The sequence below is a fragment of the Micromys minutus genome (genome assembly GCF_963924665.1).
Source record: "Micromys minutus genome assembly, chromosome: 2".
Taxonomy (NCBI): domain Eukaryota; kingdom Metazoa; phylum Chordata; class Mammalia; order Rodentia; family Muridae; genus Micromys; species Micromys minutus.
The window spans coordinates 18,153,351-18,181,343 of NC_137971.1; the positions used below are offsets into that span (position 1 = coordinate 18,153,351).

At 39.4% G+C, this 27,993-nt stretch overlaps 1 protein-coding gene across 3 annotated transcripts in view; it reads right to left on the reverse strand.

The window, feature by feature from the left end:
* Positions 1-2,658: 2,658 nt before the first annotated feature.
* R3HCC1L (R3H domain and coiled-coil containing 1 like) overlaps positions 2,659-27,993 on the reverse strand; it is a 78,896-nt gene continuing 53,561 nt past the window's right edge. For 2 of the 3 annotated variants that reach the window (XM_080911738.1, XM_080911739.1), the window contains exons 3-7: positions 18,706-18,881; positions 13,520-13,590; positions 12,611-12,706; positions 11,995-12,135; positions 2,659-4,316 (exon numbers count right to left, since the gene is read on the reverse strand). In XM_080911738.1, the coding sequence (XP_080767864.1) occupies positions 4,249-4,316; positions 11,995-12,135; positions 12,611-12,706; positions 13,520-13,590; positions 18,706-18,881 (552 nt within the window). In that variant the 3' untranslated portion in view covers positions 2,659-4,248. Of the gene's footprint in view, positions 4,317-11,994; positions 12,136-12,610; positions 12,707-13,519; positions 13,591-18,705; positions 18,882-27,993 lie in introns of those variants that run through there. The other variant, XR_013974930.1, reaches the window with a different exon arrangement.

A 27,993-nucleotide genomic window follows, 5' to 3' on the forward strand; every position in this document is an offset into this window, starting at 1 on the left:
TGTTTCTAATACCCCTGAGCCCTCAGGACTCTTCCATTTCCTGATGGATCAACACCCCAATTACTGGGGCTGGGGGAGGGGGGGCAAGTTTCATAGAATAAGACAGGGCCTTTCCTGCAGAGTAGCAAGAAATCAAGAAGACAGCTGAGGTCACATAAATTCAGCCTCCAAGGACCTCCGCCAAGGGAGACAACAGGATGCCCATGTCTTCTGGTAGGCAGTCCAGTGTCTTAGAATCACTCACATTGCAGGATTAGCCTAAACGTCAGATTTAACCAAGGCCACTTCACCTTAAACAAACATTTGCAACTGAGAAAAAGATTGGTCAATCAAGCACCTCTGCAGGAACATAAGACAGGTCTCATAGAGTTAGGAACAGAAGACGGAGGACACAAGAAGTGAGCCTTTTAGTCTTAATTTAGTCCAGGACAGAACCTGGGAAAGGCTACCATCCATGTGAGGTGGCTGTTCTCTGCTCCTGCTCAGGTGGTATAAGACCTGGGGTCTTCCTGAGCATGTCTGGACCTTTTCCCCACTGACATACAGACAATCCTTCTAGGTCTAATAATGCCAATAAAGGTTGCTCATTATGGGCTGCTACAAAGACCAGACCAGCTGTGCTTCTGCAGCGTCCAGTGCACTGCACCCTGTTCCCTCCAGAGCTGGACAATGCACAGAACACATTCCTTGGGACAGCCCACCCCATTACGTTTAAGTCACACACTAACCTGCTTCACAGTTACACTGCCTAAGGACAACAATGAACCTCGGGGTCAGAAAGGTTGTGAGGTGAAAGGGAGGAATGAGAAGGTGCAACCCAAAGACTGAAGACTTTTATAATAGAGACTACAAAGGCAAGGGAGATGGTAGCAGATAGAACTGATTACAATATTCTCCCCAAATTACAAGAGCTACCCCGATAGTCAAATGACATGTTTTGGGGTACCTTCTGTGAACAAAAAGTGCCTTTTTCTGCCTCCTCCGTTCTGTCATCTCCTTCATCTGGCATAGGAAGCCTATTTTGGTTTAACAGTTTAGATAAACAAGGGAAGGACTGATTTCCTGTTGGATCTAGCAAACAGTGTCGTTATACTCACATGAAGCTAATGGTCTGCAAAAGAATGTGCAACTAGCTAGGGGTGGGGTGGGGTGGCGAGTTGATGACTAGACCTGGGCAGGGGGGTTACCCTCACCTTCTTGTTGGGTCTAGTTTCCATGAGGCCAGAAAAAGCAGGCCAGGCAGACAGCCACCAGCACTGGCATCAGCTTTCCGACCCACATCATACGACTGGTAGGTGCAGCCAGTTCTAATTCCTGGAAAAAGCTATACAAGGGCTGTGCTGTTAAACTGGAGTTGAAAGGGGAAGGCACGGGAAGGCTGGTGGCTGGCATGACCTATAACTAGATGAGGAATGTTAACAGAATACCAACCACCAAATTCCAGACAGAACCAAAAACCTCAGAAGACTTTCACCTTGGCACCCTGTGCGCCTCAGAGAAAGGCTCGGAAGTTCTTCTCAAAAGCTAAGCTAATGCTACAGACGTTCACACTATGAAGAGAAAACTAGAATCCCTAGGGACTGTAACTTTCTACTAGAAATTCTACATAACCCTGAGATTTAGATGTTTACCATGCACAAAACATATATGCAGAGTGGAGAGATGTCATCCTCTATAGCTAACATTTCTTTCACAGCAGCCACCCGTTCTCCTTACTTTAGAGAGGTCTGCTCCATGAAACAGTAGCAGCCACATGGTGGGTGCTCTCCATTAACTCCTCTTATAAAAGTTCCACTTAGATATAGCCAAAGATTTGATCCTACATGGACAAGCTTGGGCCATGGTTGGGACTTCTTACCACTGACCAATACAGAGCATCCCCAACAAGAGTAATGTAAGCAAAAAGCACATTTTCAATTAGAAGTAAAACAGCAATGTTCCGTAACTTTCAAATGTTGACTTAAAAGTAGCTGACTATCAGACAGCTAAGTTGCTAGAATACTACTGTTAGAATGAAAAAGCATTTGTTTTGGAATGATGAGACTTCTTTAAAAACTGAGTAATATATTTTAACAATGCCTTTGGAGGAAGAGCATAAAGCAGCTAACAGGAAGTTCTTTCACAGATGGGTGACAAGAATTGTTGCTTTTATCTCTCTTTTTCATCCTCAAGGTCACTCTTAACCTTCAAAAATCCAGCCCGGGAGTGTAGCTCAGAGGTGAATGCTGTGTAACACGTGTGGCCATGGTCATGGGGTAGGGTGTGAAAACATGGCAAGTGTGTGCCTTAAAAGTGTTTCTGAGTATAAAGCCATGCTGGCGCTAGCGCACTGGGTCTTCAAGAGGACCCAGGCACAATTCCCAACATCCGTGTGATGGCTCATAACCAACTGTAATTCCAGTCTCAGGAGATCTAACACACGCTTCTGGCCTCTACTAGGAATTCAGACATATATAAAATTAAGAATAATATAACAAAAAATAAAGTAACGTAACATACAAGAGAAAATATGTTTATAATATATTATATTAATAAATATATAACAAAAAATAAAAGCCAATACTAAAATTCTTGGTATTTTCTTTCAGTATATTCACTGTTCAGAGTATAGTTAATTGAGTAAAAAACAGAGCATAGACCCTACAAATGGAAGCCAAAGTCTTAAGTAGAAAAAGAGGATCAAGAAAACCATGTATTTCCCCACATACGGAATGGTGGCACCGTACAGGCCACTGGAAAAGCAAACCTGGAATGAAGAAACAATGCTGAAGAACTGTGACAGAGCTCCAAGATGGGACTAGCAACAAGGACAGGTCAGGACTCAGATCCAAGGCCAGTGTCATCTGAGGGATACTCTAAGAGCCCCCATTCTACCATGTTCTAGACAAAGCTAGTAATCCATCACTGTCATGGGTATAAAAAGAAGCTTCTGCCCTAGTTAAAAACACAATGTGACACCAGTTCCTGCCACTTCAGCACCTCAAAGACGAGCACTGCCGTTTCTTCAGCACAGAACTACTTTCCAAAACCACCAAGAAGGCAGATATGAGACACAAAGGCCTGAGTTGGAGGCTCTGACTTGACCATGTCCTTTTGGAAACGTCACCGTCTAAAGGTGTTTATTTTATCCTGGCGGCTCATCATTGGATGGTCTGGGGCTGCTCGCCAAGCCCCTCTGGCACAGGCAAAGATCTTACTGAGAACATACTGTGTACCAGATGCTTCCTATAGGGTGTCAGATTTGACAGCTATGGAAAAATGCAAGAGGTTGGAGGGAAGATGCATGAGGAGATAAAGGCAAAAGAAGCTGCCACACAGAACTGCCAGGATGGTTACTTAGGGAGCTACTCTAGGGCTGAAAAGACGTGTGTGCTATACTCACTGGGCTGATGAAAATTAACACCAGTTTAACCACACACAGCATCAGACATGAAGACTAGAGAACTCACTCTTCTACAGGTTTTTCTGTTTTCTTCTTCCGTTGTTGGTTTTTGGGTGGAGGTCAAATTTTATAAGCACCATAATAATTTGTTATAAAATAGCCTTTAATTTCTCCCTCTCACAACGTATCACTGATTAAACTGGAGCTGGCACTCAGCTCCCTAGGACTGGTTTTTGTGAGGAAGGAAGGAAACAGCCCCTGGCTGCTGTGCAGCTGGAGCAGTACCAGACACCAAGCTCAATACACACTCTGGAGTCCAAATACCCACGATGTGCTGTGGTTCAGTGGCTCTGGAGTTCTGGGGCCAGCAGTGCAGTCTCTGTACGTGCCGAGTGCACCAGGCACTCATGTCTGGAGCTGCTGAGCTGCTTCCACTCCCCCTTACAGCTGTCCCTAATCCTGCAGTGCTCAACTCTGTGAAGTACTAAGGAGCACCCGGCCATGGACCTCCGGCTCCTATCACTGCAGGCTTGAATCCTCTGTTTTGCTTTACATTTGCTTCAGACGTCCTGGAGACGTGGCCCACACTAACATAATCTGCTCCACACAGGACTCTTGGAAGCCACGTCTTCCATTTTCCTTCCTTCGATAGATAGTTCCTTTCTAACATCTCTACAGTGGACAGGTCCGGGATTTAGGAGTGAGGACTGGACTCCTCATTCTCTCTAAGCCCTCCAGTCTTGTGTCTTGTTCACGTTTTCTTTAACATGTTCATCTGCATGTACACAGCCCTGGAAAGATCCTCTTGTCTCAAGAATATCAAACACTTCGTAATTCATGAATTCATTCCTTTGAGTAAGTGATGTTCAAACCACAGATTGGTCTCTACCTTCCCAGATGTCTTCCCGTTGCTTGGCTTCCAACCGTTTTCTTTCTGTAAATAAAGGTCAATGTTCATCATATGATTATATATTTCACATAGTGAGTTTCCTTTAATTAAATTACAAGACAAACATTATTCACAATGGAGACTGCCTGATCACCTTTCACCTGAGCCCAGGTTAACATCTTTTTAGCTTTCCAAGTGCTTTAAAGAATTCGTATTACTCTTTTGTTTTACTTTGTTTTTCTCTTTGCCAAGTCTAGGATAAAACTCAAGGCCCCACACACTAAACACAAACTGTACCACTAGGCTCCAGCTCAGGTCAACTGAGTGCTTAGTGCTGTTGAATCTGACACAGGCTTAGGTTATCTGGGAAGAGGGAGCCTCCACTGAGAAAATGCTTTATCAACTGCCCAGGAGGCAAGTCAGTGAGGCTTCTATTTTTCATCAGTGACTGACATGGGAGGGCTGGACCACTGTGGGTGGGAGCGCCTCTGAACAAGCCAAGAGAAGCAAGTCAGTAAGCAGCATTCTTCCATGGCCTCTGCTTCAGTTTGTTGTTTGTAGGAGTCAGTTCTCTCCTATTAGGTAGGCCTTGGAGCTTAAACTCAGAGCACAGGATTAGTGACAAGTATCTTCACACAATGAGCCATTTCCCCAGACTCCTACTATATTATTTTTGAATAACAAGATCTGAGAAAAATTAAAACTATATTGATAAGTCAGAACCTAGAGGAACTCAGCTGCTGGTCTTGCTAGTGGGTAGTTAAGTCTACCTTTCAGGCATGTTTGGTGCTTCCAAACAACTGTCCATTATTTCTTGTCTATTGATCTTTTATTACAACATTTCAATAGGAATTAAGAATATATTTTATTTTTGTGTGTGTATAAGTATTTTGCCCATATGTGTGTCTATGTACCACCTACATACCTACTGTCTTTAGAGGCAAGGAAAGAGTGTTGGATCCCTTGGAACTATAGTAACAAATGGTTTAAGGCATGATGTGGTACTAGGAATTGAATCCAGATCCTCTGAAGAGCTGGGTACTGGGAGTCAGACCCACGTCCTTGGAAGAGCAGCCAATGATCTTAACCACTGAGCTACCAATGTGTTTAATCTCCCAAACTACTCAGATGGCAGCAGTATCTCATGGGTCTCACTATTTTTCTACCATACGTTTAATAAGAAATAACTTATAGAGTCTCAAAGCACTTCTAGGAACCAGAAATGTTCTAGAGTAGTGGTTCTCAACCTTTCCAATGTTGCGATCCTTTAATACAGTTCCTCATATTGTGCTGACCCCATCATAAAATTATTTCTGTGCTACTTCATAACTGTAACTTTGCTACTGTTATAAACTGCAATGTAAATGTCTGTGTCCAGTGGTGTTGGGTGACCCCTGCAAAAGGGTTGTTTGGCCCACAAAAGGGTCAACCCACAGCTTGAAAACCACTGTCCTAGGGTCTACTCCAGTAAGAAAAAATAACCCTCATATAAAATGAAGAAAAAAGAGTAATTATTTTTTAAGACAAAAATACACTAATTGTGCAATTTACCTTTAATTATTTTTAATATAGAAACTTAGGTTTTCATTAAAAATAAATGTTTCTTTTTAAGAGTTCTCATTTCAGATTGACAATGTCTATAAAAGTTTTCAAGTCATGAACCATGTGGACTGCAGAAATCAAGGTGAGTTTAGAATTAACACCTGCTATCTCAAAACATGAAAATCACTTACAAAATCTCTGAATTACAGTTGACTGTACTTTAAGGGGAAGGAAGTTGGATGGGAATGTGAGAGAGAAATTCCTTGCTATTTGGGCACCATCTTGTGGCATCATCTGAATATAGCAACAAAGTTACAAACGGCAACAAATGAGGATCAACAACTACAAACTGAAGCTGATTAATACTATGCCCAAGGATTCAGCTGCAAAGCAGGCAGGCTTGGGTTGGCTGCGGATCTCCATGAGCAATGCCAAGGGTAATGGACTTATCTGAAGTTTGCCAGGATTTCCTAGGAAGCAGCATGGTTCTGAATCTTAAAAAGAGACAAGTCAGGGAAGATTTAAATGCAAAACAGCAGTGGATGAAATAAATAAAAAACTGGTTGTGGATTCCAAAGAAAAACAGAAATCAGGAAAATTATTTGCCAGAACTCAAAATTTTCATTAAGATAGGAAATAAATCAGAAAGATTATCCATAAACAGAAAAATATGACCAGCCTGTAATTCCACAAGTTCTAAATCAAAACAGTTCTGAAAATAAAGTTTTTGTTTTTATTTTAAAGTTTGGATCAAAATTCATTTCTGGTAGCAAACCTAACCTAACATGTGACTTGTTACATACTTTGCTTAAGGAACATCAGTGTTAATATGTTTGCTTTTGTTATTATAAAACATATAATACAGACACTGTGTCATCAATGTAAAGTCACAATTCTGAAGTATGTCTAGTGTTGAATGCTTGCTAACAAAAAATCCCCTAACTCCTAACTCTCATCCAAGCATGTGCATGTGTGCGTAAATTCTCATAGTAAAACATGAAAACAACTGAGAAGCACAAAGAAGAGGTAAAACCTGAAGCATATGAAACAGAGTATACAAGTCAAATGGGTCTTCTAGGTGATCCCCCCTGAGACAGGGAACAGAAGATTGGAGAACCTGACTTGCTAAGGCTCAATTATCAGGAAGCACTGAGGGTGAAACCCTTCTTATTTTTAAGTAGCATACTTCCCACTATCTTGGCATCTGAAAATATCAAAAGAAAAGTAAAGGCATGTGAAAAACTTAACTGAAGGAAACATGTCCCTTTATCAAAAGAAGATATTACAAGGCTGGATGTATGGAAAAAGCTGTCATTAACATCGCCTCCAAAGTAAAACGTGCAAACAGCTCACCCACAGCAGCAGTAGGACAAGAGGGCAAAAGAGAACAGAACATTAGTCTAATCTGAACCACTTCCATAAACTGCCCTGAGGGCATCCACTCCCAGTGTGAAAGCAGAGACAGAAATGCCTGTTGAGCAAGCTGACTCAAGTCAGGGAGTTTCAGTTACTGCTTCTCACTGAGGAAAGAGAGGTGCTGAAGACAGAGAGGGAACACTCTGGGGTCATGCTTTATTTGATAAGAAAAGGGAAGGAAAGAGAAGGGCTGCAAATTAAAGACTTTCAAAATTTACTTGGGCACTTAAAAAAATGATCACAAAACCCACTTGTCGCCACCTACAGAGTAATAATCAGCAAGCTTTGTGGAGAACAAGCCTGGGCAAATTTAATTGCCTTCCTTTATTCCCTGACAGACTTGGTAGATCAAGAGAAAGGAGTAGTATAAGCAGACTCTTAATTGTAGCAAGGCTTTACACAAAGTTTATCAAGTATTTATATGCTCATCAGTGTTCTAGGAAAATGTAACCCAGATCTCATCAGAACCCATTTAACTGGAGAATGATCTGCAGTGTATAAGCACAAGGACCACGTGCTGTCTATTTTAGCAACACTTGAAGTGGTCAGTTAGTCCTAGTGCTGACATTTTTGTCTCTGATTTAGAAGCAACCAAAAACAAAAAAAAGATAAACATTATACCTTTGCAATTTTTTCACATATTTATATGGTTAGAAATGAAGTGAATTTCAGATAATAGGGCAGGAAAAAAACATGAAAATCTCCTGAAAATCTGATTATGGGTCAGTAATCAACACTGCAGAATAATGGAGAGTACAAGGTTTCCCAGAATTAGCTACCACGGGTAAATCTGCTTCACTACAAAAGAGAAAGTGCCGTCCAAAGATGACTCTAAGTTTGTAGTGATTTAATAAATCGAACTAAATGAATAAAGTATTTACTTCTTCTGCTTTAGACCTATGAGCCAAATGCTTGGCCTTTTAGAACCAGCCAGTTAATCACCTACTCCTAAGAATGAGGTGGAATTATGAAATAAAATTATAGCAGACTTTGAAGATGAGAGAACAACTTATTCTGAGGAGCAATGACATACATTTCTAATTTTAGTCAGCAATCAAATATCTGGAATAGAGAACACAGGAAAATGTCCCAGATACTCCTGTGTTGAGTCCTTTACCTTTACCAATGAGTGGTTTCATCATTCAGCATGAATCACTGGTTGAAAACACCTGATTAAATAAAAGCCAAAGCACTCAAGGATGATCTACGCTTCCATTTCCCACTCAGCACAGTTCTGATCTGTTGCGTACTCTCCTGGACCAAGAGACTCTGCTCATGCTCAAGAACAATGCAGTAAAGGTTTTTATCTTTTGATCCACACAGTGTGATTTGCTGTAAGTGATTTGGCACTTCCTTTTCCTCAACACCTTCAGCTTTAGTGGATCTCCCTTAAAGGACTGAGGTACAAGCTGTTCCACTAAAAGGTCAGGAGAATCCAAGTAGGATAGACAATTTTATCAAGAGAATTTTGATAGAACCTATCAAATGATTAGATATGTTCAACTCTTTTAGGGGCAGGGTGGAGAAAGTTCAGAGTAAAATACTAACATTTATGAAGAAAAAAATCAAAGTAATCAATATCATTCATATATAGAGACAATAAGCACATGTTATGTATCTTTTTTTGTTCTCAACACCCTGGCAGTCAATAAAATTCTTCATGGAGGACAAAGAAGGGTTAGATTATCATATATTAATGAAAGGATCTATAACAGAATAGCAAATAGATTTCGGTCCATGCTAATTCTGATCAACTGGCAAGTACCTGCCAAGGGAGAATGCCATGACTGATTAGGTACATCTGTTATGTGTAACGGAAGGACAGCAATACATAATATACTCTTGTCAATACTCATGTCATATTATAACACAGAAAACAGAACCATATCTTGAATTTGTAAAGCACTTTTTTAAACATTAAATTATGTTGTATGTTGTACTCAAAAAAACCAAAAAAAAAAAAAAAAAATTCCAAAAAACCAAAACCCTCTCCAAGCATTGCTAGTTGATTACTAGTTGGAAGCTGGACAGAAAGAGTGATAAGACATCAGGGCCACATGATTAGTTGGTGGCAACGGCTCTATTGCAGCCCAGGTTTCTTTATTTCCTTAGTGATCTGCCTTTGGTCTTTACAGTAAAAAGCTGAGGGTAAAGAATGATGTCCAGATGTTCTGGATTCCTAGTAAGGAAAAAGGGAGGGAGAGACAAGTTTAAACTACCATACAGACTTATATCAAACAGGAGAAAAATTTCTGTCAGTTAAAGGTGCTAATCTTTGGTATCTATAACTAAAAAGAAGTGCATTCTCTGGGGACATCAAAATTTGTCTATAGAAGTAATAACTGGAAAAGCCTGCACTGAAATCCCCCTTCCCTTTTCTTAGGTGGTAGCCTATGACTGATTGTCACCTAGCTTCATGGGCAGCTCCAAACTGAAGACAGCATCTTGCATCAGAGGTATGAAGACACCACCACCAGAGTTTCTACTTGGGAGTCTCCTTCCAGTGCCTACCAACGCAACCCTTTTAACCATTTCTTACACTGGAAACCATCAGAAATAAAAGGAGAGCAGCAGCAGCAGTGTACAGCTCAGTGACAGAGGGCCTGCCTTGCACTGGCCCTGCATTTAATCCTAATACCACACAGAGGGAAAGGCAGAGAAGTGGGAGAGTGCAGGAAAAGCCATTGCTTAAAGTATCTGAAAGTATATGAGCTTTGCTTAGTGCATACAGTCACCACTGGACTCTAAGATTTAAGAAGAGGAACAAAACACATTAAGTGAGAACCTAGGCTCCATACAACTCCATGAGATTGCTTAATTCAAAAGGATGCTAGTAAAAGACACTCCCCATCTTCATTTTTCCAGACACAAAGAACAGAAGAGCTGTGATGTGGAATGACAGAATGGTCTTCTGTAATCCAAACATGATATATAGAAAGAACCAACCCAGTTGGTCTCTTAATTGCAACCAAAAGCCTCTTGAGCTCCAGTTAGCAGAGGAGCTGAGAAGCTGAGGCAGAATGATTACAAGTTTAGGTTCAGCACAGGTAACACTGTGAGAGCATCACCTCAGATAAACAAACAAGCAACGAAATAGTCTCCATTTTAAAAAGCAACAGAGAATGTAGCATGGTGGCTCACATCTATAATCTCAGCACCTCAGAATCTGATGTAGGCCTGCCATAAATTCAAAGGCAACCTAGGCTACATTGTAAGTTCTAAGCCAGTCAGGAGTACAAAGTAAACTGTTTCAAAAACAAACAAAAGTCACTCAGTCAACAGTCTCACTTTTAAACTGCACCACAGTGATGTCCTTTGGATAGCAAAGCATTTAAAACAAATACTTCAAGAGAAGCAGCATGCTGATCTGCCTGCTGAGAAAGAGAGAACACTCACTCAGGAGATCTCATCTAAGCAAAGCAATAGCAGGAGTATTTGTAGAGAGACAGGTGATATTCCACTTACAAAGAAGGCATGACAAACAGCTAAAGGAGTCCATTCTTTATTAGATGCCTGTCATTACCCTCAACTCCTTTTGTTTGTTTTTGTTCAGTGCTGGAACTGAACCCAAGGGTCTGACAACATAGCTACTACACCCCCAGGCTCCTTTCCTCACCCTCAGAGACAACTGCAGCTACATTGCTAGAGTCACTTTCTTTAGAGATAACCAGTAAGTACAAGGATTAGGAATACTGTACATTCTTTGACCCAGTTCTATTATTTGCCACCAATAAAGGCAAGAGCAATCCTTTCCTTTTTCTAAATAAACCCTGTAAGAAACCTTTGAATGAACAATGCGTTAGAAAACAGAACTGCCTCATTATGATTGTTAAGGTAAATTAGTTGTGTTCACTTCTGAGACTCTAGCACCTGCCATGATGCTCTCACTCACTGGTTATCTGGCTGGTGCAGCCGAGAGTCCGAAAGCTGCCTGCTATCACCAAAGCATAGTGGACACAAGTATTAATGGCCTTGTTAGACTGGCAATACACAAGCAGTTTGAAACTTCAATTGGTTTAAAGGAAAAATGAAGTCACTTTTTGGTAAGTAGAATTTTCAGAATGGTTTTCACTGATTCTATAGATCTTGGGTAAAGGCAAAGAACTTGTCTAAAGTTCGAAGGCTGTTTAAAAAATACTTCTGTGTCAAGCCTGAGTCCAAGTCTTTACCTAGAATTCAGAGCCTATAAAGAGGAGATATATTTTAACCTTAACACCAAACTATAAGAAAAACCCTGCTTATGGATCTGTAGAAATATTTTCTGAGAACTCGTGGGTGGTAGAAAGTCATCAGAAGACAGGTGAATCTATTCCAGACTGTCTTAAGAAGACAAAATTCCTCTTATGATTATTATCATTGATATCAGTTGCTGTCTCTGCCTTAACTTGCCTTCTACCAAAGATCTAAGCCATCTGATTACACTGTGGCACTGTCATGGTGGTCATGAACCAGTAAAAAACCACAGAAAACAAGGCCTGGGAGACTGAAGTCTTCAGAGGAAAAATTTTTTCTTTTCTTTTTCTTGTTTGGAACTAACTGCAGAAAAGCCAGGAATGAGTTGAGAAAGCACAGCCTATCTCTCAGAAACTAGATGCCTTGTCTAAACAGAAGACAGATCCTGAATGTAAGGTTTAAGAATACCATCTATACATTTGAGAGGCTTCTTGAAAAAGAAAACAAGATGGAAGGCACGTTATTCTTTTTCTTCTTCAATATGTGCCTCACAGTGAAGCCCTTGTGGACCAGAGAACACCAGTCAGCTCACCTCTGGCTTCCTGCAGCTTCCTGAGCTCAGCCTCCCGTTCAGCTTTGCTCTGTTTGCTTCGAACCCCAAGGGCACTAATGACCAGCCTTCTGGCTAAGGCTGCTGAAGTCTCAGGTCGCTCCTTTGCTGGCTGGAGAAACTCTAGAGGGAAAAAAAGGAGTAAGAGGCAGTAAGGAAGAGAAACCACTACAGCTCCAAGTGATTTAACTCAGTAATTAACATACAAAACAGACTAACAAGGGCAGTATCAGCAGTAATTAATACAGCCCTGATAGATGATGATCCAAGGAAATTAGTACAGCAAAGCACAAACAACCCTGGCTTCGTTATCTGCATTAACACAGTTTCTTACAGCAAGTCTATCAAACTGCATCAGGTAAACGAGGCAGTGGTGTCATTAGAATCTGGTTTCTGTGCTGCTTGCCTTTAGCCACTTCAAGTCGTTGCTCAAAGGGTGTATTTCCAACATGATCTTTTTTTTAATCTTAAGAACACACCAATAGAAATATTAACATAAAAACACAATGTCTATAGAACTCTGGATCGTGAGAAACTGCTGGAAAAACAGTAACTTCAGCATTAATAAGGAACAAAGGCAGAGAGGTTACAGGCTCACCAGCACAAGCTCTAGCTTTGGCCTTGGCTGCTCTGGTGGCCTGTGACAAGGGCCGGATCTTCACCATGGTATGTTTAATACCCAGGGCATCTCGAGCTGCAAAGAAGAACAGATGGAAGGAAGTAAAGTGATGCTTGTGAAAATTTAGGGCTACTTCTTACAAAGCATTTTCCCCCAGAAGTTATGTTTGTTGGTTTTCATGGCAAGAAAAAAAAAACCATACAATATAGAAAATCTGTAAACAGTAGTAGGGTAATGATTACTTTAGAACATGGATCAAACCAATTGCAGCCACTGGGCTTTTTGCTTCTGTAAATAAAACTGCATGAAACAGAGCCATGCTCATTTGCACACTGTGGCTGCTTTCTTATGACAATAATCCAGTTAGGTAAGGACAGAATCTATAAAGCCAAAAATATCTGGCCCAGGCAAATTCATGCTCTAAAGATGGTTCAGACAGGAACTCAATCCAGCACCTCTGACTGCTGTGGTGTCCTCTGCATAAGTGCTATCATGAGTCCAGGGTATGTCTGTGTATAAAAGACCAACCATATATTCAGAGAGTAGCTATTACAGTAGAATTATGTAGGATTCTATTTCTAACTCATTTGTCTGAAAGAAAAAATGGTGTAAAATTTAGTCTCACTTTGGTCTTTGTCATGTCTGACATTTATGTGTGCAAATGGCCTGGGAGGAAGTGCCTACCTCTACAAATACCAAGTGTTGGATTAAAGAGAAGAGGGAGAGAGCATGTGCATACTAGGCCACATGCCTCAAAAGCCAGTGTTTATTCTACTACAGATACTGGCTGAGCAAAGTTTGTCTGGAATAGAAGGGAAATAAAAACAAAGTAGCAGGAGAAAATAAACAGAAGGGACCTGGAATTCCTGGGAGTCACTAGACATATACCTGTGATTGGACTGGAGAAAACTCCTAAGGCATGTGTATCATCTACCCATTTAATATCAAATCCTTTCTTTCTGTAACAAAAGAAAACAACTTTTACATTTCTTAAATTTTATTTTATGAAATGTCTTTAAAATAATTTTACAAAGCATTTCATAAGAGAGAGAAATGGGGACAGTGACATAAAAACAGCTTGACATATGGAAGCCACTAAAATTTAAAAGCAATAATACATCATAAAGAATTACCTGAGAGCATTTTATAGATGCCAACTAATTAATCCTCACAAATCGGCTGGAGAGACACAGTAGTTAATGCACTATTTTCAAGAGATGTCCTTATGAGCAGCAAGTGAGAAGATAGAAAAGGAAGCCAGAAGAGGTACAGAAGAATACAGGAAGTCAGGCAGGTCACCTGGATCTGATGCAAATATAAACTGGGGGAGGGGGGAGGTTGGGGAAGATACAACATTGCTAGAGATGTAATTCAAATTGTAAAAATAAAAAGTTAACTCAAATGATGAAAATCACAACTATACTCAGTACTGCTCACTATTTATTCTCTCTTATTGTATAAAGAAAATAAGGTGTTGTCTGGGGGAATGGAAATAACTCTACCCAGAAAAATTCAAGGAAAAGGAAATCACAGTAAAAGAAGTCCTAACAATAAACATTTACTATTAGCCTTTTAGTTTAGAACGGAGCTACACAGTGAGCACAGAGACCCATGACCACAGTCACTCGTGCACACACATATATTTAAATTCCCTTAGTACATGAATAGATTTTATTTTAATTAAATTAGTTAAGGTAATTAAATCTACCCTTCACCCCCACCCGACTCCTAGTATTTAGAAGGTGGATGGATGTTATATCCATTTAGCAAAATGACAGTAGCTGGTTCTCCCCCTGGGAGTCTATGACCACTCTGGCCAGTCCTTAGCCACTGGGGAGGAAAATAGATATGAGATTGTCCATGACAGGCCAAGAACATGATAACCAGCACTAAGAAGGCAACTTTTTTAATGAACAGTGCTTATTACTTTTATTATTAATATCAATATTCACCAGGGAGATTAATATTGATAGTAGATGGCAATGAAAGATAAACTTTACTCTGGTATCCAACTTCTGCATCACAACCTTTAAAAAATTATAAGGCACTATAAAAAATGCTAAAGTCTCTTTTCCTGTTCAATAATTTCCTTGATAGAGAAATAGAGGAATCTTGGAAGATGGTGTAGAGAACTTAAGCTGGACCACACTACAGAATGACCTCAGGGTGAAGACTTCAAGTTCGACAGTCAGAGTCTCTGCTGCAGAGAGTTTAGAAAAGACCCATAGCTAAAAGTCTCATCTTAGCTCTTGAGACTTCACTGTCCTTCAAGTCTTTTTTTTGAAATGGCTTTGGAGTTTATAGAAAACCCTCTCACAGATACAGTTAGAAGGAGACAAAGCAAAGAGAAGCAAATGACTCAAAGAATCCCTACTCCTTAACCTGGGATGGTGGTGATGCCTGTATATAATCCAGTGCTGGCAGAGAGAAGAAGGGAAGATTCTGAGTACCTGGCTAGCCTGGGCTGCAAAGTAAGAAACTTTCTCAAAAACAAACAAACAAAAAGCAGCAAACCTCAATAATCCTTGAGGAAATTCTAGATATGGGCAAAATGATCGCCATTTTATTAATGACAGCCTAACTTTATCAATGATTATCTAAGGAAGCTCATATCTGAGATTTAATTTTATTGACTGCTCTTAAAGATCTATTAGTAATTGAACAGCATCTGACACTGGAGCTTAAAAAAAAACCTGCATCAATGACTTACCTACACTATACATTTACAGCAGTAACGTTTACAACATAGATTAAATATTTCCACATCTATTCAACTTTGCTATCTTTCAGCTGTCTTCCCTAACTTGAGTCTAGCTGATAAAACAAGTAAATAGCTGTTAGCTAATTTCAGCCATTCTAGCTCTTTACTTAAAATATTTTGCTGGGCAATGGTGGTGCTCACCTTTAATCCCAGCACTTAGGAGAGGTACAGGCAGGTGGATCTCTGTGAGCTTGAGGCCAGCCTGCAATACTGCTCTACAGACTGAGTTCCAGGACAGCCAGAGCGGTTACACAGAGAAATCTTGTCTCAAAAATCAAAAACAAAACAAAACAAAATGTGGGTTTTGTTGGTTTGTTTTGCCTTGAGAATAAAACACAGGCCAGATGTGTTAGTAAACCCCAGCACTTCTGAAGACTGAAGCAGAGGATCAAGAGTTTAAGACCAGGCTGGGATACCTAAATCCTGCCTTAAAACAAAAACTAACCATTTTTATAAAGTTTTACTTTCTCAACCACACTTATCTGTTTACATCCTGTCTACGGCTGTCACACTGAGACAGCACAGATACCTGAAATATGAACTCTCTTGTCCTTTACCAGAAAGATTTAGGAGCTATGCTCTGAAACAGAATCTTACAAATTCAATGTAAAGCTGGGATCTGGCTAAGTATGTCTATAATCTTGACATCTGGGATATAAATAAACTGAATTTTAAGTTTAAATTTGTAGCATCAAATAGATTTGATTCATTTTTAATAGCAGGATTGAAATATTAAAGTATATCCCTCCTTGATATTGACTTTCTTCTAGACCCAGAAAATCTTTTTCTTCATACTTTCTAGGTTATCTTTCTGATCCTGAGTCTATTTTTAATGATAAGTTATATATAATATGTATACTTCTGATTCCTTTATCATCTAAAATGTACCACTTAAACACACACAAGAGTTAGCGTAATTGTTCTGAAGAACACTTGTAACAGACGTGAACTCTTCACTACATGCAGCAATATGAAACAGAATGAATGAGTGTACAGAGGAGCTGTGTCTATGAAACTGAGATGAGCCAGGAATGGTAGCCATGCTTATAATCCCAGCACTCTAAAGGGCGATTCAGGGAAGAATTCAAGACCAGCTGGGATTCCATGGCAACCCTGTCAAAACAAAACAAAACAAAACAAAACAACAATAAAAACAGTCACGGGACTATTTGCTTACAAAATCTAAAGACATGTTAAATTTTCTTGTCTTTAAAGATTTGAAGCTATAAATTATGGGCGAGGTAGCGCCACATGACTTCCAGGAACTGTCTAATCAACACACCAATGGCTAAAGAGTGAAGGGCAGTTGGACACTACATTGAGAGGCTGGCACAAGTAAACAGACATTTAGATGTGTCAAAATAAAATGGTTGTGACATATAATAATTAAACAATATAACACTCCCCATTTTACTTTTTCTGAGTGGTCGCAAAACCTTAAATCAACAATTTAATATGAAAACTCCTAAACTGTCAGCATCCTTGGGACCTGGCACAGGAAAATGCTCCCATGTTTTAAGAAAAGTCCCTCTTTTTAAATCACCCTTAATGCTCATAAGTCCCAAGAAAAACATCAACGCACAGTAAAAATATAGCTCAATCCCCCAAAAAGGAAGACACGGAGAGCAAGCACTAACAAAAACTGAAGTTAACCAGAAACAAACTACAACTAAAGGGCTTTAGACAACAGAACTATCAGAGACCACAGAAGGGCTATGCTCAATGTTCTAAAAAACAATTGCAAACTAAAGATATATGGAGAAAAAAAGCTGTAAAAATGATCAAGCAGACTTAAAAATATTTTTTTTAATTCAAGGCATTATAGAACAAACTTTGGAAATACAGTAGAAATAGTTAGCAACAATTAAGCATAGATTGGAATAGATAATATGAACTAGAATCCCAAACTGAATGTCTTAGGGAAAAAAAAGATGAGATATACAAAAGAGGTGACAAGAAAGTTAAATGAGAAAACCTAACTCACACCCAATTTGTATCTTGGAGTAGGTGAAGAGAGACTGGGTCAGAGACAACACTGAAAGAATTAATTACTGGTTTAATGAACAGATATAATCTCAATCAGGAAAAGTTTGAAAAATCTATAAAGTCCGCATTTGTAGTAAAAATTATCAATATCAAAGTCAAAAAGAAAAATGTAGTGTCATCCAGAGAGAAAGGTCATGATGAGACGTGGCATGGAGACTGTCAGCCAACCCTCACCAGAGAGAAGCCAGTAACCAGTAAGAGAATCTTCACATTTCTCAGAAATAACAGCCGATCTAGAATTACTAATATATACACAATATACAAATCTTTTCACAAATAAAAGACCAGGTGCAGTTCAGTGGTAGGACATTATTTAGCACACACAAAAACAGGTCTAATTCTTTGTACAGTTAAAAAAATAGTTGTAACAAGAATGAAACTGACATACAGCTACTAAAGAAACACAACACCTAGCCAGGCAGTTGTAGCACACACCTTTAATCTCAGCACTCAGGAGACAAAGTCAGGTGGATCTCTGTGAGTTCAAGGCCAGTCTGGTCTACAGATCAAGTTCCAGGACAGCCAGGGCTTTGTTAAACAGAGAAACTCTGTCTCAAAACAAAAAAATAAAATAAAATAAAACAAAAACAAACAGCAAGAGAGATATGAAGAGGAAGAGGAGGAGGAAGAAGAAGAGGAGAAAGAGAAGGAGACTTGGAACACTTGAGTTTGTTGCCAGCAAAATATAAGAAAATGAATCAAACAGCCAAGCAGCATATAAGTTGGGTTTGAGATATATAGAATTTAAAAAACCTTGCAGTATTTAGAAAGAAAGAAAAAGTTTTAGCACACATTTTTATACTTTCTAGAGTAACCATCAAAGAACAGAAACAGATTATTTAAGAAATGAAATGTGAAAAAAGTTGACCTGTAAGTCAAGGGAAAAAAAAAGAAGAGGAAAAAGGTAGGACAAGTATACACAGAAGAGATGACAGGCAAATATAAAAACAAACAAAAAAAGGTAAGTTCAAATATACCAATAATTACAATAAATATAAATGGACTAAATGTACCACCAAAACAGACATAGAGGTCATCACCAACAGTAGTCTTTGTAAATGTTACATCAGTATCTACAAAGGCTATCTTCAAAAAAAACTGAAGACTAGTCTGAAATACAGGTTTTAGAACTGATCTGAACAACACACAAACCTGGTGTTAACTAAAATAAATGACTAAAAAAAATTTAAAGACATGATTTTTTTTAATTATTAAGATGACTTTCTCTCACATTATCTAACATTTGGAACCACCTGCAAATACTTACTGGTAACTGCAGAAAATCCGCAAAAGGTCTTCTGTACGAAATTCTTGAGGAAAGTCATAAATTTCAATGACATGTGGGAATTCACATTCACTGAGGTCAATATCAGGAAGTTCATGGCTGTAATAATCAAATCTAGGTTCCTGGATGCTTTTTCTGTTCTTCATAGTCCCTGATAACTAGGGAGGAAAAAACATAGTAAAATGCCTGCTACTGCAACATGAAGACATTATAAAAATACTCTTCCACATATAAACAATCCTGCTCCCATCTCCATGTTCCTATTCCTTAGCTTTTGGCTTTATCTCTGTATTAGTGGTGATCATGAATATAATACTGGCCAAGTCCACTTATAATCATACATATGGAATATGGGAAAAGGTGTTAAAATCTCAAATAAGCAAGGTATAAAACTTAACGTGTTTCTTTCAATTAGCAAGTGAGAAAATACTTATCAGGGAGGTGTGGATGTAGCTCTGTGATACAGAACTTGTCTAGTATATGCAAGGCTCTGGAGTGTGGTGTACAGGGATGGCTGGAGGAAGAAAGGATCAAAATAATGAGTTACAAATGATATATCCTGGAAACTGAATTTCAGACAACAGCTGAAGAGATGAATTAACACTTGTTTTAACTGGGCTCATTTGGTAAGGTGCATGGCACACCTTATAATTTCTTTTCTGGAAGTGAACAAAACAAAGTTTTAAGAGTGAAAAACTTTTAGTTCAGCTTTTACTGTGTATTAAAAGGTGAGGAGAAAGCTTACAAAAGAATTTGCTAAGACAAACATAAATAATATAGGCAGTTACCCTCAAGGTCTCTAGTAGAAGAGCTACCTATGGCCACGAAAGACTAATAATGAACTGCTCTTATTAAGAAGAAAACTCAAAACCCCTTAAAACTATTAACTGCTCACACAGGAAGCAGGCCGTTCAAACATCCCTCTTTTATTATATGTCCTTCGCTGTCATCCTCAACATCATCATCATACCAGAAGGAAGGAGAGAGAATTTATAATGTCAAAGATGGAGAAGTACAAAGCAGAGTTAATCAAATTACTGGGAGGAAGGAAAAAGGAAGGTAATTTAGACACTATTCTTGTGCCTCTGTATTTTCTCCACTAAATCCTGTCTTACATCTGAAAACATGGGAATAATAATACCTCCACTTCACACACAGACATATAGAGATATGTGACCAGCTGACTTCCCTGTTAAACTGGGCTGTAACCTGGAGCTATGAGCTAAAATGAATTTTCTTGAAGCTGCATTATCAAGAGTGTGTCACTGCAGCACAATGTCAAGACCAGTAACTAATACAGCCCATAATTCTCATTCAATACTTCATGAACCACAGATACACAGTCTATGAAGTTCACACTGATGAGGTTTCCATTATCATCAGGTACTACTGACTTCACATAAAAATGCCTATACTTTCCTCTATTTAGAGCCATATACATTTCTACTCAAAACACACGAGACTCTGCCAAGTGAGATTGCGCTGTGAGTAACCAAATTGCAGAGAGGGTTAGGCAGAGCACCAAGAAAATGACCTCCTACGGCCTAGAGTAGGGCCTGACCTCTGGCAGAGAAAATCCGGGAAATCTCCACCTGGAAAGCCTGGGCTCACAGACTAAACACACAGGCCCAGAGTAAGGCACAGGCCCTTGTCAGTGAGAACAGGGGTCTGCATGGGAAAGTCAGTGCTTGAAGTTCAACTCTACAGGCCCTCTTACACCTGGACCAGAGGGGAGCCTGGCACATAGGCCCAGGGAGAGCACAGCGGGAGTTCTCAGGGAGCACAAAGTACCATGCTATCTGGAGAAAGGTCTGTTTTGGCCTAGAGAAAGAGACAGGTTCCTGCCAGCAGTACTCAGGACCTGTGGGCACAGGGCTGAGCTACCAGAACAGCCTCACAAGAGCTCCCACACCTGAGCCCACAAAGACAGAGCTGAGTCACAGCTACCAGAACTCACTGCTTGCCCACTGAAAGCTGAACACTCAGAAGCAACTTTCTTCCTGAACCCACGGGCCTCGGATCCACAGGAGAGACGGGTGCCAGTCACTGACAACAAGACCACCTATAATCATAGATGACAAGATGGCAAGAGGAAAATAAAAGAACTTAAGCAATGGAAACCAAGACAACCTGGCGACATCAGAACCCAGCTCTCCCACCACAGCAAGCAGTGGATCACCAAACACTCCAGAAAAAGACTCAGACCTGAAATCATACCTCAAGACCATGATGGAGATCTTCGAGAAGAGTGTGAACAACTCCCTTAAACAAGCACAGGAGGACAACCACAAACAAATAGAAGCTTTTAAGGAGGAAACACAAAAATCACTCAACTCAAAGAAAACCAGGAATACAGAACCAAAGAGATGAAAGAATTGAAAATGGAAATCGAAACAATAAAGAAAACACAAAAAGAGACAACCCTGGAGATGGAAAACCTAAAAAAAAAAAAAAAAAAAAAAAAACTCAGGAGTCACAGATGCTAGCATCTCCAACAGACTACAAGAGGTGGAAGAGAGAATCTCAGGGGCTGAAGACAACATTAAAAACACAGACAAAACATTCAGAGAAGATGCAAAAACCAAAACTCTCCTAACCCAAAATGTCCAGGAGATCCAGGACACAATGAGAAGACCAAACCTAAGGATAATAGGAATAGAAGAGGGTGAAGAATATCAACTAAAAGGCACGGTAGTTATCTTCAAAAATATCGTAGAAGAAAACTTTTCTATCCTTAAGAATGAGATGACCATGAGCATAAAAGAAGCCTACAGAACTCCAGAAAAGAAATTCTTCCCAACACATAATAGTCAAAACTCCAAGTGCCCAAAGCAAAGAAAGAATACTAAAAGCAGTAAGGGAAAAAGGATAAGTAACATATAAAGGCAGACCAATCAGAATTACATCTAACTTCTCAAAAGAGACTATGAAAGCTAGAAGATCCTGGACAGACAACATATAGACCCTAAGAGAACACAAATGTCAGCCCAGGTTACTATACCCAGCGAAACTCTCAATCACCATAGATGGAGAGATGAAGATATTCCAGGACAAAACTAAATTCACACAATATCTGACCACAACCAGCCCTACAAAGAATAACAAATGGAAAACCCAATACAAGGAGAGAAACTATATCCTAGAAAAAGAAAATGAGCAAGAAAACCAAAAGAAGAAAGGCACACAGATATAATTCTACCTCTAAAAGCAAAAATAGCAGGAAACAGCAACCACTATTTCTTATTATCTGTTAACATAAATGGACTCAATTCCCCAATAAAGAGACATAGACTATGAGACTGGATACATAAACAGAATCCACCATTTTGCTACATACAGGAAACTCATCTCAGAGACAAAGACAGACATTATCTCAGAGTAAAAGGCTGGGAAAAAAACCTTCCAAGCAAACGGCCCCAAGAAACAAGCTGGAGTAGCCATTCTAATATCCAATACAGTAGATTTTCAACCAAAAGTTATCAAAAAAGATAAGGAAGAACACTTTTTACTCATTACAGGGAAAATTTATCAGGATGAATTCTCAATCCTTAACATATATACTCTAAAGACAAGAGCACCCATATTCATAAAAGAAACCCTACTAAAGCTCAAAACATACATTGCACCACACACAATGATAGTGGGAGACTTCAACACCCCACTCTCATCAATGGACAGATCATGGAAGCAGAAACTGAACAGAGACGCAGTGAAACTAGCAGAGGTTATGAACCAATTGGAATTAATAGAAATCTACACATTTCACCCTAAAACAAAAAAACACACCTTCTTCTCAGCACCTCATGACACCTTCTCCAAAACTGATGATATGGTCGGTCACAAAACAAGCCTCAATAGATATAAGAAGACTGAACTACTCCCATGTATCCTATCAGATCACCATGGACTAAGGCTAGTCTTTAATAACAACAAGGACAAAAAAGCCCACATACACATGGAAGTTGAACAATGCTCTACTCAACAATAGCATGGTCAAAGAAGAAATAAAGAAAGAAATTAAGGATTTTCTAGAATTTAATGAAAATAAAAGCACAACATACCCAAACTTATGGGATGCAATGAAAGCAGTACTAAGAGGAAAACTCATAGCTCTGATTGCCTCCAAAAAGAAACTGGAGAGAGCATACAGCAGCACAGTTGAAAGCTCTAGAACAAAAAGAAGCAGATACACCCAAGAGGAGTAGACGGCAAGAAATAATCAAACTCAGAGCAGAATTTAACCAAGTAGAAACAAAAAGAACCATTCAAAGAATCAACAAAACCAAGAGCTGGTTCTTTGAGAATATTAACAAGATTGATAAACCCTTAGCCAGACTAACTACAGACAAGAAAACATCTTCGGGAATCACCATCCCTGACCTCAAGCTATATTACAAGGCAATTGTGTTAAAAACCACATGGTACTGGTACAGAGATAGGCAGGTTGATCAATGGAACAGAATAGAACATCCAGAAATGAACCCTCACACATATGGTCACTTGATTTTTGACAAAGGAGCTGAAAACATTCAATGGAAAAAGGACAGCCTCTTCAACAAATGCTGTTGGCTCAACTGGCACTCAGAATGCAGAAGAATGAAAATAGACCCTTATCTCCTTGTACAAAGCTCAAGTGCAAGTGGATCAAAGATCTCCACATTAAACCAGGTACACTGAAACTATTAGAAGAGAAAGTAGGAAAAAACCTTAGAACACATATGTTGGGATTCTGTAAACCCCACCTCTCAGTTACCTAGCAACAGCCAGGTATACCCCACCCCTCAATTACCCAGCAGTGGCCAGGTATGCTCCGCCCCAGTGACCTGACACTATAAAAGGAGCTGCTTGACCCCTCCTCTCTCTCTTGGCCTCTCCTGCCCTGGTGCTCTTGCAGCCTCCCTCTTCCCTTCCCTTCCCCCCTCTCTGTCCCACGTGCTCATGGCCGGCCTCTACTCCTCTACTCCTCTACTCCTCTACTTCTCTCTTCTCTCTCTCTCTCTGCCTCTACCACCCTCTTAACTCTCCCATGACCTGAATAAACTCTATTCCGTACTATACTGTTGTGTGGCTGGTCCCTCAGGGAAGGGATTCCCAACATGGACCCCTCAGAGGCATCTCCCTTGCCCTCAGGCCTCGCCGCACCTCCATGGGCCATATGCCCCCCACTCTCTTCATCCTTCCCCTAACAACATAGGCACAGGGGAAAATTTCCTGAACAGAACCTCAATGGCTTGTGCTCTAAGACCAAGGATCTAGAAATGGGACTTAATGAGATTGCAAAGTTTCTGTAAGGCTAAGGACATGTCAAGAAAACAAAACGGCAGCCAACAGATTGGAAAAAGATCTTTACCAACCCCACATCTGAAAGAGGTCTAATATCCAATATATACAAAGAACTCAAGAAGTTAGACTCCTGAGAATCAAACACCTATTAAAAAATGGGGTACAGAGCTAAACAAAGAATGTCCATTGAGGAATATAGAGTGGCTGAGAAGCATGTAAGGAAATACTCAACATCCCTAGTCATTAGGGAAATGCAAATCAAAACCCTGAGATTCCACCTCACACCAGTCAGAATGGCTAAGATCAAAAACTCAGATGACAGCAGATGCTGGTGAGGATGGGGAGAAAGAGGAACACTCCTCCACTGTTGGTGGGGTTATAAGCTGGTACAACCACTCTGGAAATCAGTCCGGCGGTTCCTCAGAAAATTGGACATAGTCCTACCTGAAAACCCAGTTATTCTACTTCTGGGCATATACCCCAGAGATGCTCCAACATACAATAAGGACACATGCACCACAATGTTCATAGCAACCCTATTTATAATAGCCAGAAACTGGAAAGAACCCAGATGTTCTTCAGTAGATGAATGGATACAAAAATTGTGGCATATTTACACAATGGAGTACTACTCAGATATTAGAAACAATGACTTTATGAAATTCCTAGGAAAATGGATGTATCTAGAGAATATCATCTTGAGTGAGGTAATCCAGTCAGAAAATAACAGACATAATATGCAATCACTGATAATTGGGTACTAGCCCCAGAAAGCTCTGAATACCCCAGAAACAACTCACAGGCCATATGAAGTTCAAAAAAGTGAAAGCCTCAGTCCTTCTCATTATGTTTAATCTATACACACCAAGAAAACTCTGACTGTTTCCATGTTATATTCTGTTGTACATGTACTTTATGCTTATGGTAACTAGTAAGATTTCAATGCATACTATCAAACTTCTAAAAGAATTAAGTGCTTACAAAAATATATTCATATAGTGCTATGCCAAAATGCTTTTAAAAATCTGTACATGTATATCTCTTTTTTAAATAAAGTTGTAAGAAAAAAAAGCCTAAGGGAAATCACAATATTCTGTCATTTATTTTACTTGATTCTAGAAACTATTCAACTAGTAAACTTCTTCTGAGTATGGGCTTGAAGATTCTTATTGTCCTACTGACTAGTTGGGCCAGGCCTACAAAAATATAGCTTGAGTTACTGTGACAAAATTATCCAAGCCTATTTACAGAAGATATTTTCAAAGTAAAGGGCAGTGGAAAGTAAAAAACAAACAAACAAAAAAAATCTGCAAGCTCTTTAATTCTTCACTGTTTAACATACAAAAGGAAAATAAAGAGATTTGATTTATTCTTTATAAATAAAAAATTAAATATGCTACAATATTTTGGGAGAGATATCTACAGCTTTGTCAGACCGGCTGCTATTATTATCCTGAATTCTGTGTGTAGACAGAGAATTATGTCAAAGAGAGACTAAAAGGATATCCCTATGGTTACAAATCAGATTACTGACAAAGTCTGAATCATAATTCCAGTCACTTCGCTGCTAATCTAGCTTTCCATCCAATACAATAGAAGAACAGCCTTAAAAGTAAATGGAACCAGGAGCAATGCCTGCATCAGTGTTCAGGGTAACACTCTTTCTGATTAAGGACTTATGGATACAAGCTGTTGTGGGCAGGAGAAGGAAAATATCAATGGCCAAGTTGAAAAGATAACAGAGCTGATAATTTCTCTGCACTCCTCTATATTCTAATAGGTACAGATTTTCCAAAGAACATTGCTCATGATAATTCAAAATTACAGCCTCCAAAAGATCTGTTCACATCCAGATTCTGAAACTGGTAAAAACCCCACGGCATGTGAATTAAGGAATTAAGGTAGCAGACACAGATGTGTGAATCAGCTAACCTTAAAATAGTAAGATTATCTTGGTTGGTCCAGTGTAGTAATAAGCATCTTTAAAAGCTGAAGACTCAGAGAGAGACAGAGACAGACAGACAGATGCTCTGAAGATAGAAAGGGGGCTGTAACAAGCAATGCAGGGCAGCTTCTGGTACTGAAAAGGGTTTTTAAAAATAAAATAAATCACCTCCTTTACAGATTCCATAAAAGATCAGAGCCTTGTCAATATTTTGATATCGAGACTTCTGATCTCTGGAACTGTAAGATAGTTAATCTGTGTTTTGTTGTAAGCCACTGAGTTTCTAGCCACTTACTATAGCAGCAGTATACTATATGCTAAATATCTAACACAGTACTCTTTTTACTTCACCTCATGTTACCTTATTAGATCATGCCACATCTCAACCAAAGAGTCATGCTCAGCAGGCCTACACAGTGCACTTTTTCCCTATTATTCTAAGCACTGATTTGCAAGTCACTTTATATCTGCCCCCTTGCATACCTCAAATTTACATTTTTTTCCCTCCAGAGAAAACACTTGTATTGTTTTCTGTGCATCTAACAGCACTAACCTCATCTGCATTTTCATTGTATTCACAGCATAACATCTAGTACTACAGCCAGACCTCCCTTCCTCTAATCTTATCTGATGCCCCCTCCACCCAACCATCCTTTAGGCTCCAAATGTTTGGATGATCACTTATTGACTCTGCTACTAGAGAAGAAAATGAACCTCTAGAAGGACAGGTGAACGTGGCAGGCTGATCTTGGCATTCTTGGAAAGCTGTTATTACAGATATACTAAGAGTTCAAAACTCTTGTGAGTTGCATTTACAGTTAATAAGAAAACTGGAAGGTTTCTTCTCTTTGACACACACTTGTAAGACCAGATGAGGAGATACCACTGATAAGACAGAATGGTAACAGTAACTAATTGACTGGAATAGAAAAACTAAGTCAAAAGCTATGGATTTCAATCTTCAAACTGGTCCTGGTTGTTTAACTCAAGTACTGCAATAATATTCACTGACAACAGCTGTACAAGAAATCTAAAACTTGCAAAGCTAACAGAATTGACATTCATTGTCGTTTCGCTTCTGAATTTCTCTAGAACTGACACCCCCCCCCCATGGTACTCTGAGTTATCTAGAGTCTTACATAGGATCGAAGGCTGGCCACCACCACACAAGTTGTCTTGTTTCTACTTCTGAGGGTATTACCCTTGTCCATGTATCCCTCTCAGCAACAAAACAAGAGACAAAGAGACATGTACTTCTGAAATTTGACATCAGACTCGGACCCACTGCTTTAAGAAGAAACCTCATTTTAATCCAAGTGAGCTGTATAATAGCATGAAGTATTAGCTATTTAGTTTTCTTTATCTGGTATCCAGTATCCCTGGCATCACTTTGGTTTTTCCTTAATCATCTCAGCCTCTGGGAAATCTACACATAGATCTGTGTATGACTACATATTAGCACTCACATCTCGGTCTCCGCCCTAGGCCTCATGCAAATCTTCATCTTCCCACACTTCAGTTACCACAACAAAACACATTCCTACATTTGAATGTAGTTACACTATCCAATATCATTTCATGAGTCTGGCCTATAGCTAGTCACTCCTTTCTTAAACCCAGCAACAGAATAACTCACCAGTATTTTTGGTATAAATTATAAAATTATTAAGACCCAAGCATATGCAAAATCGAATGTTCCTAAAAGTATACTTTGTTTAACCAGCTTTCAACGTAAATGAATCTTTAATTTTGGAGAAGTTGCTACTATCTCTTTATTTCTGACAAGGGCAAAGTAGTTGATTTTTTGCCAACCCTCATTTCTCCCCCTGCCAATGTCCTTGAGCATACAATGAACTGAATGGAATAAACATGGTGAGTCAGGTCGCCATCATTTCTCCATCTGCCCCAACCACTGCTCACATAAACATCATATAGTTTGCTGAACAAAGTACACTCAAGCACAGAACTGGGGACAGCATGAATCTGATGCTTCAGAAAAGGATCTCAATGAAAAAGCCTCCCTTATGCTGACAATACAGACT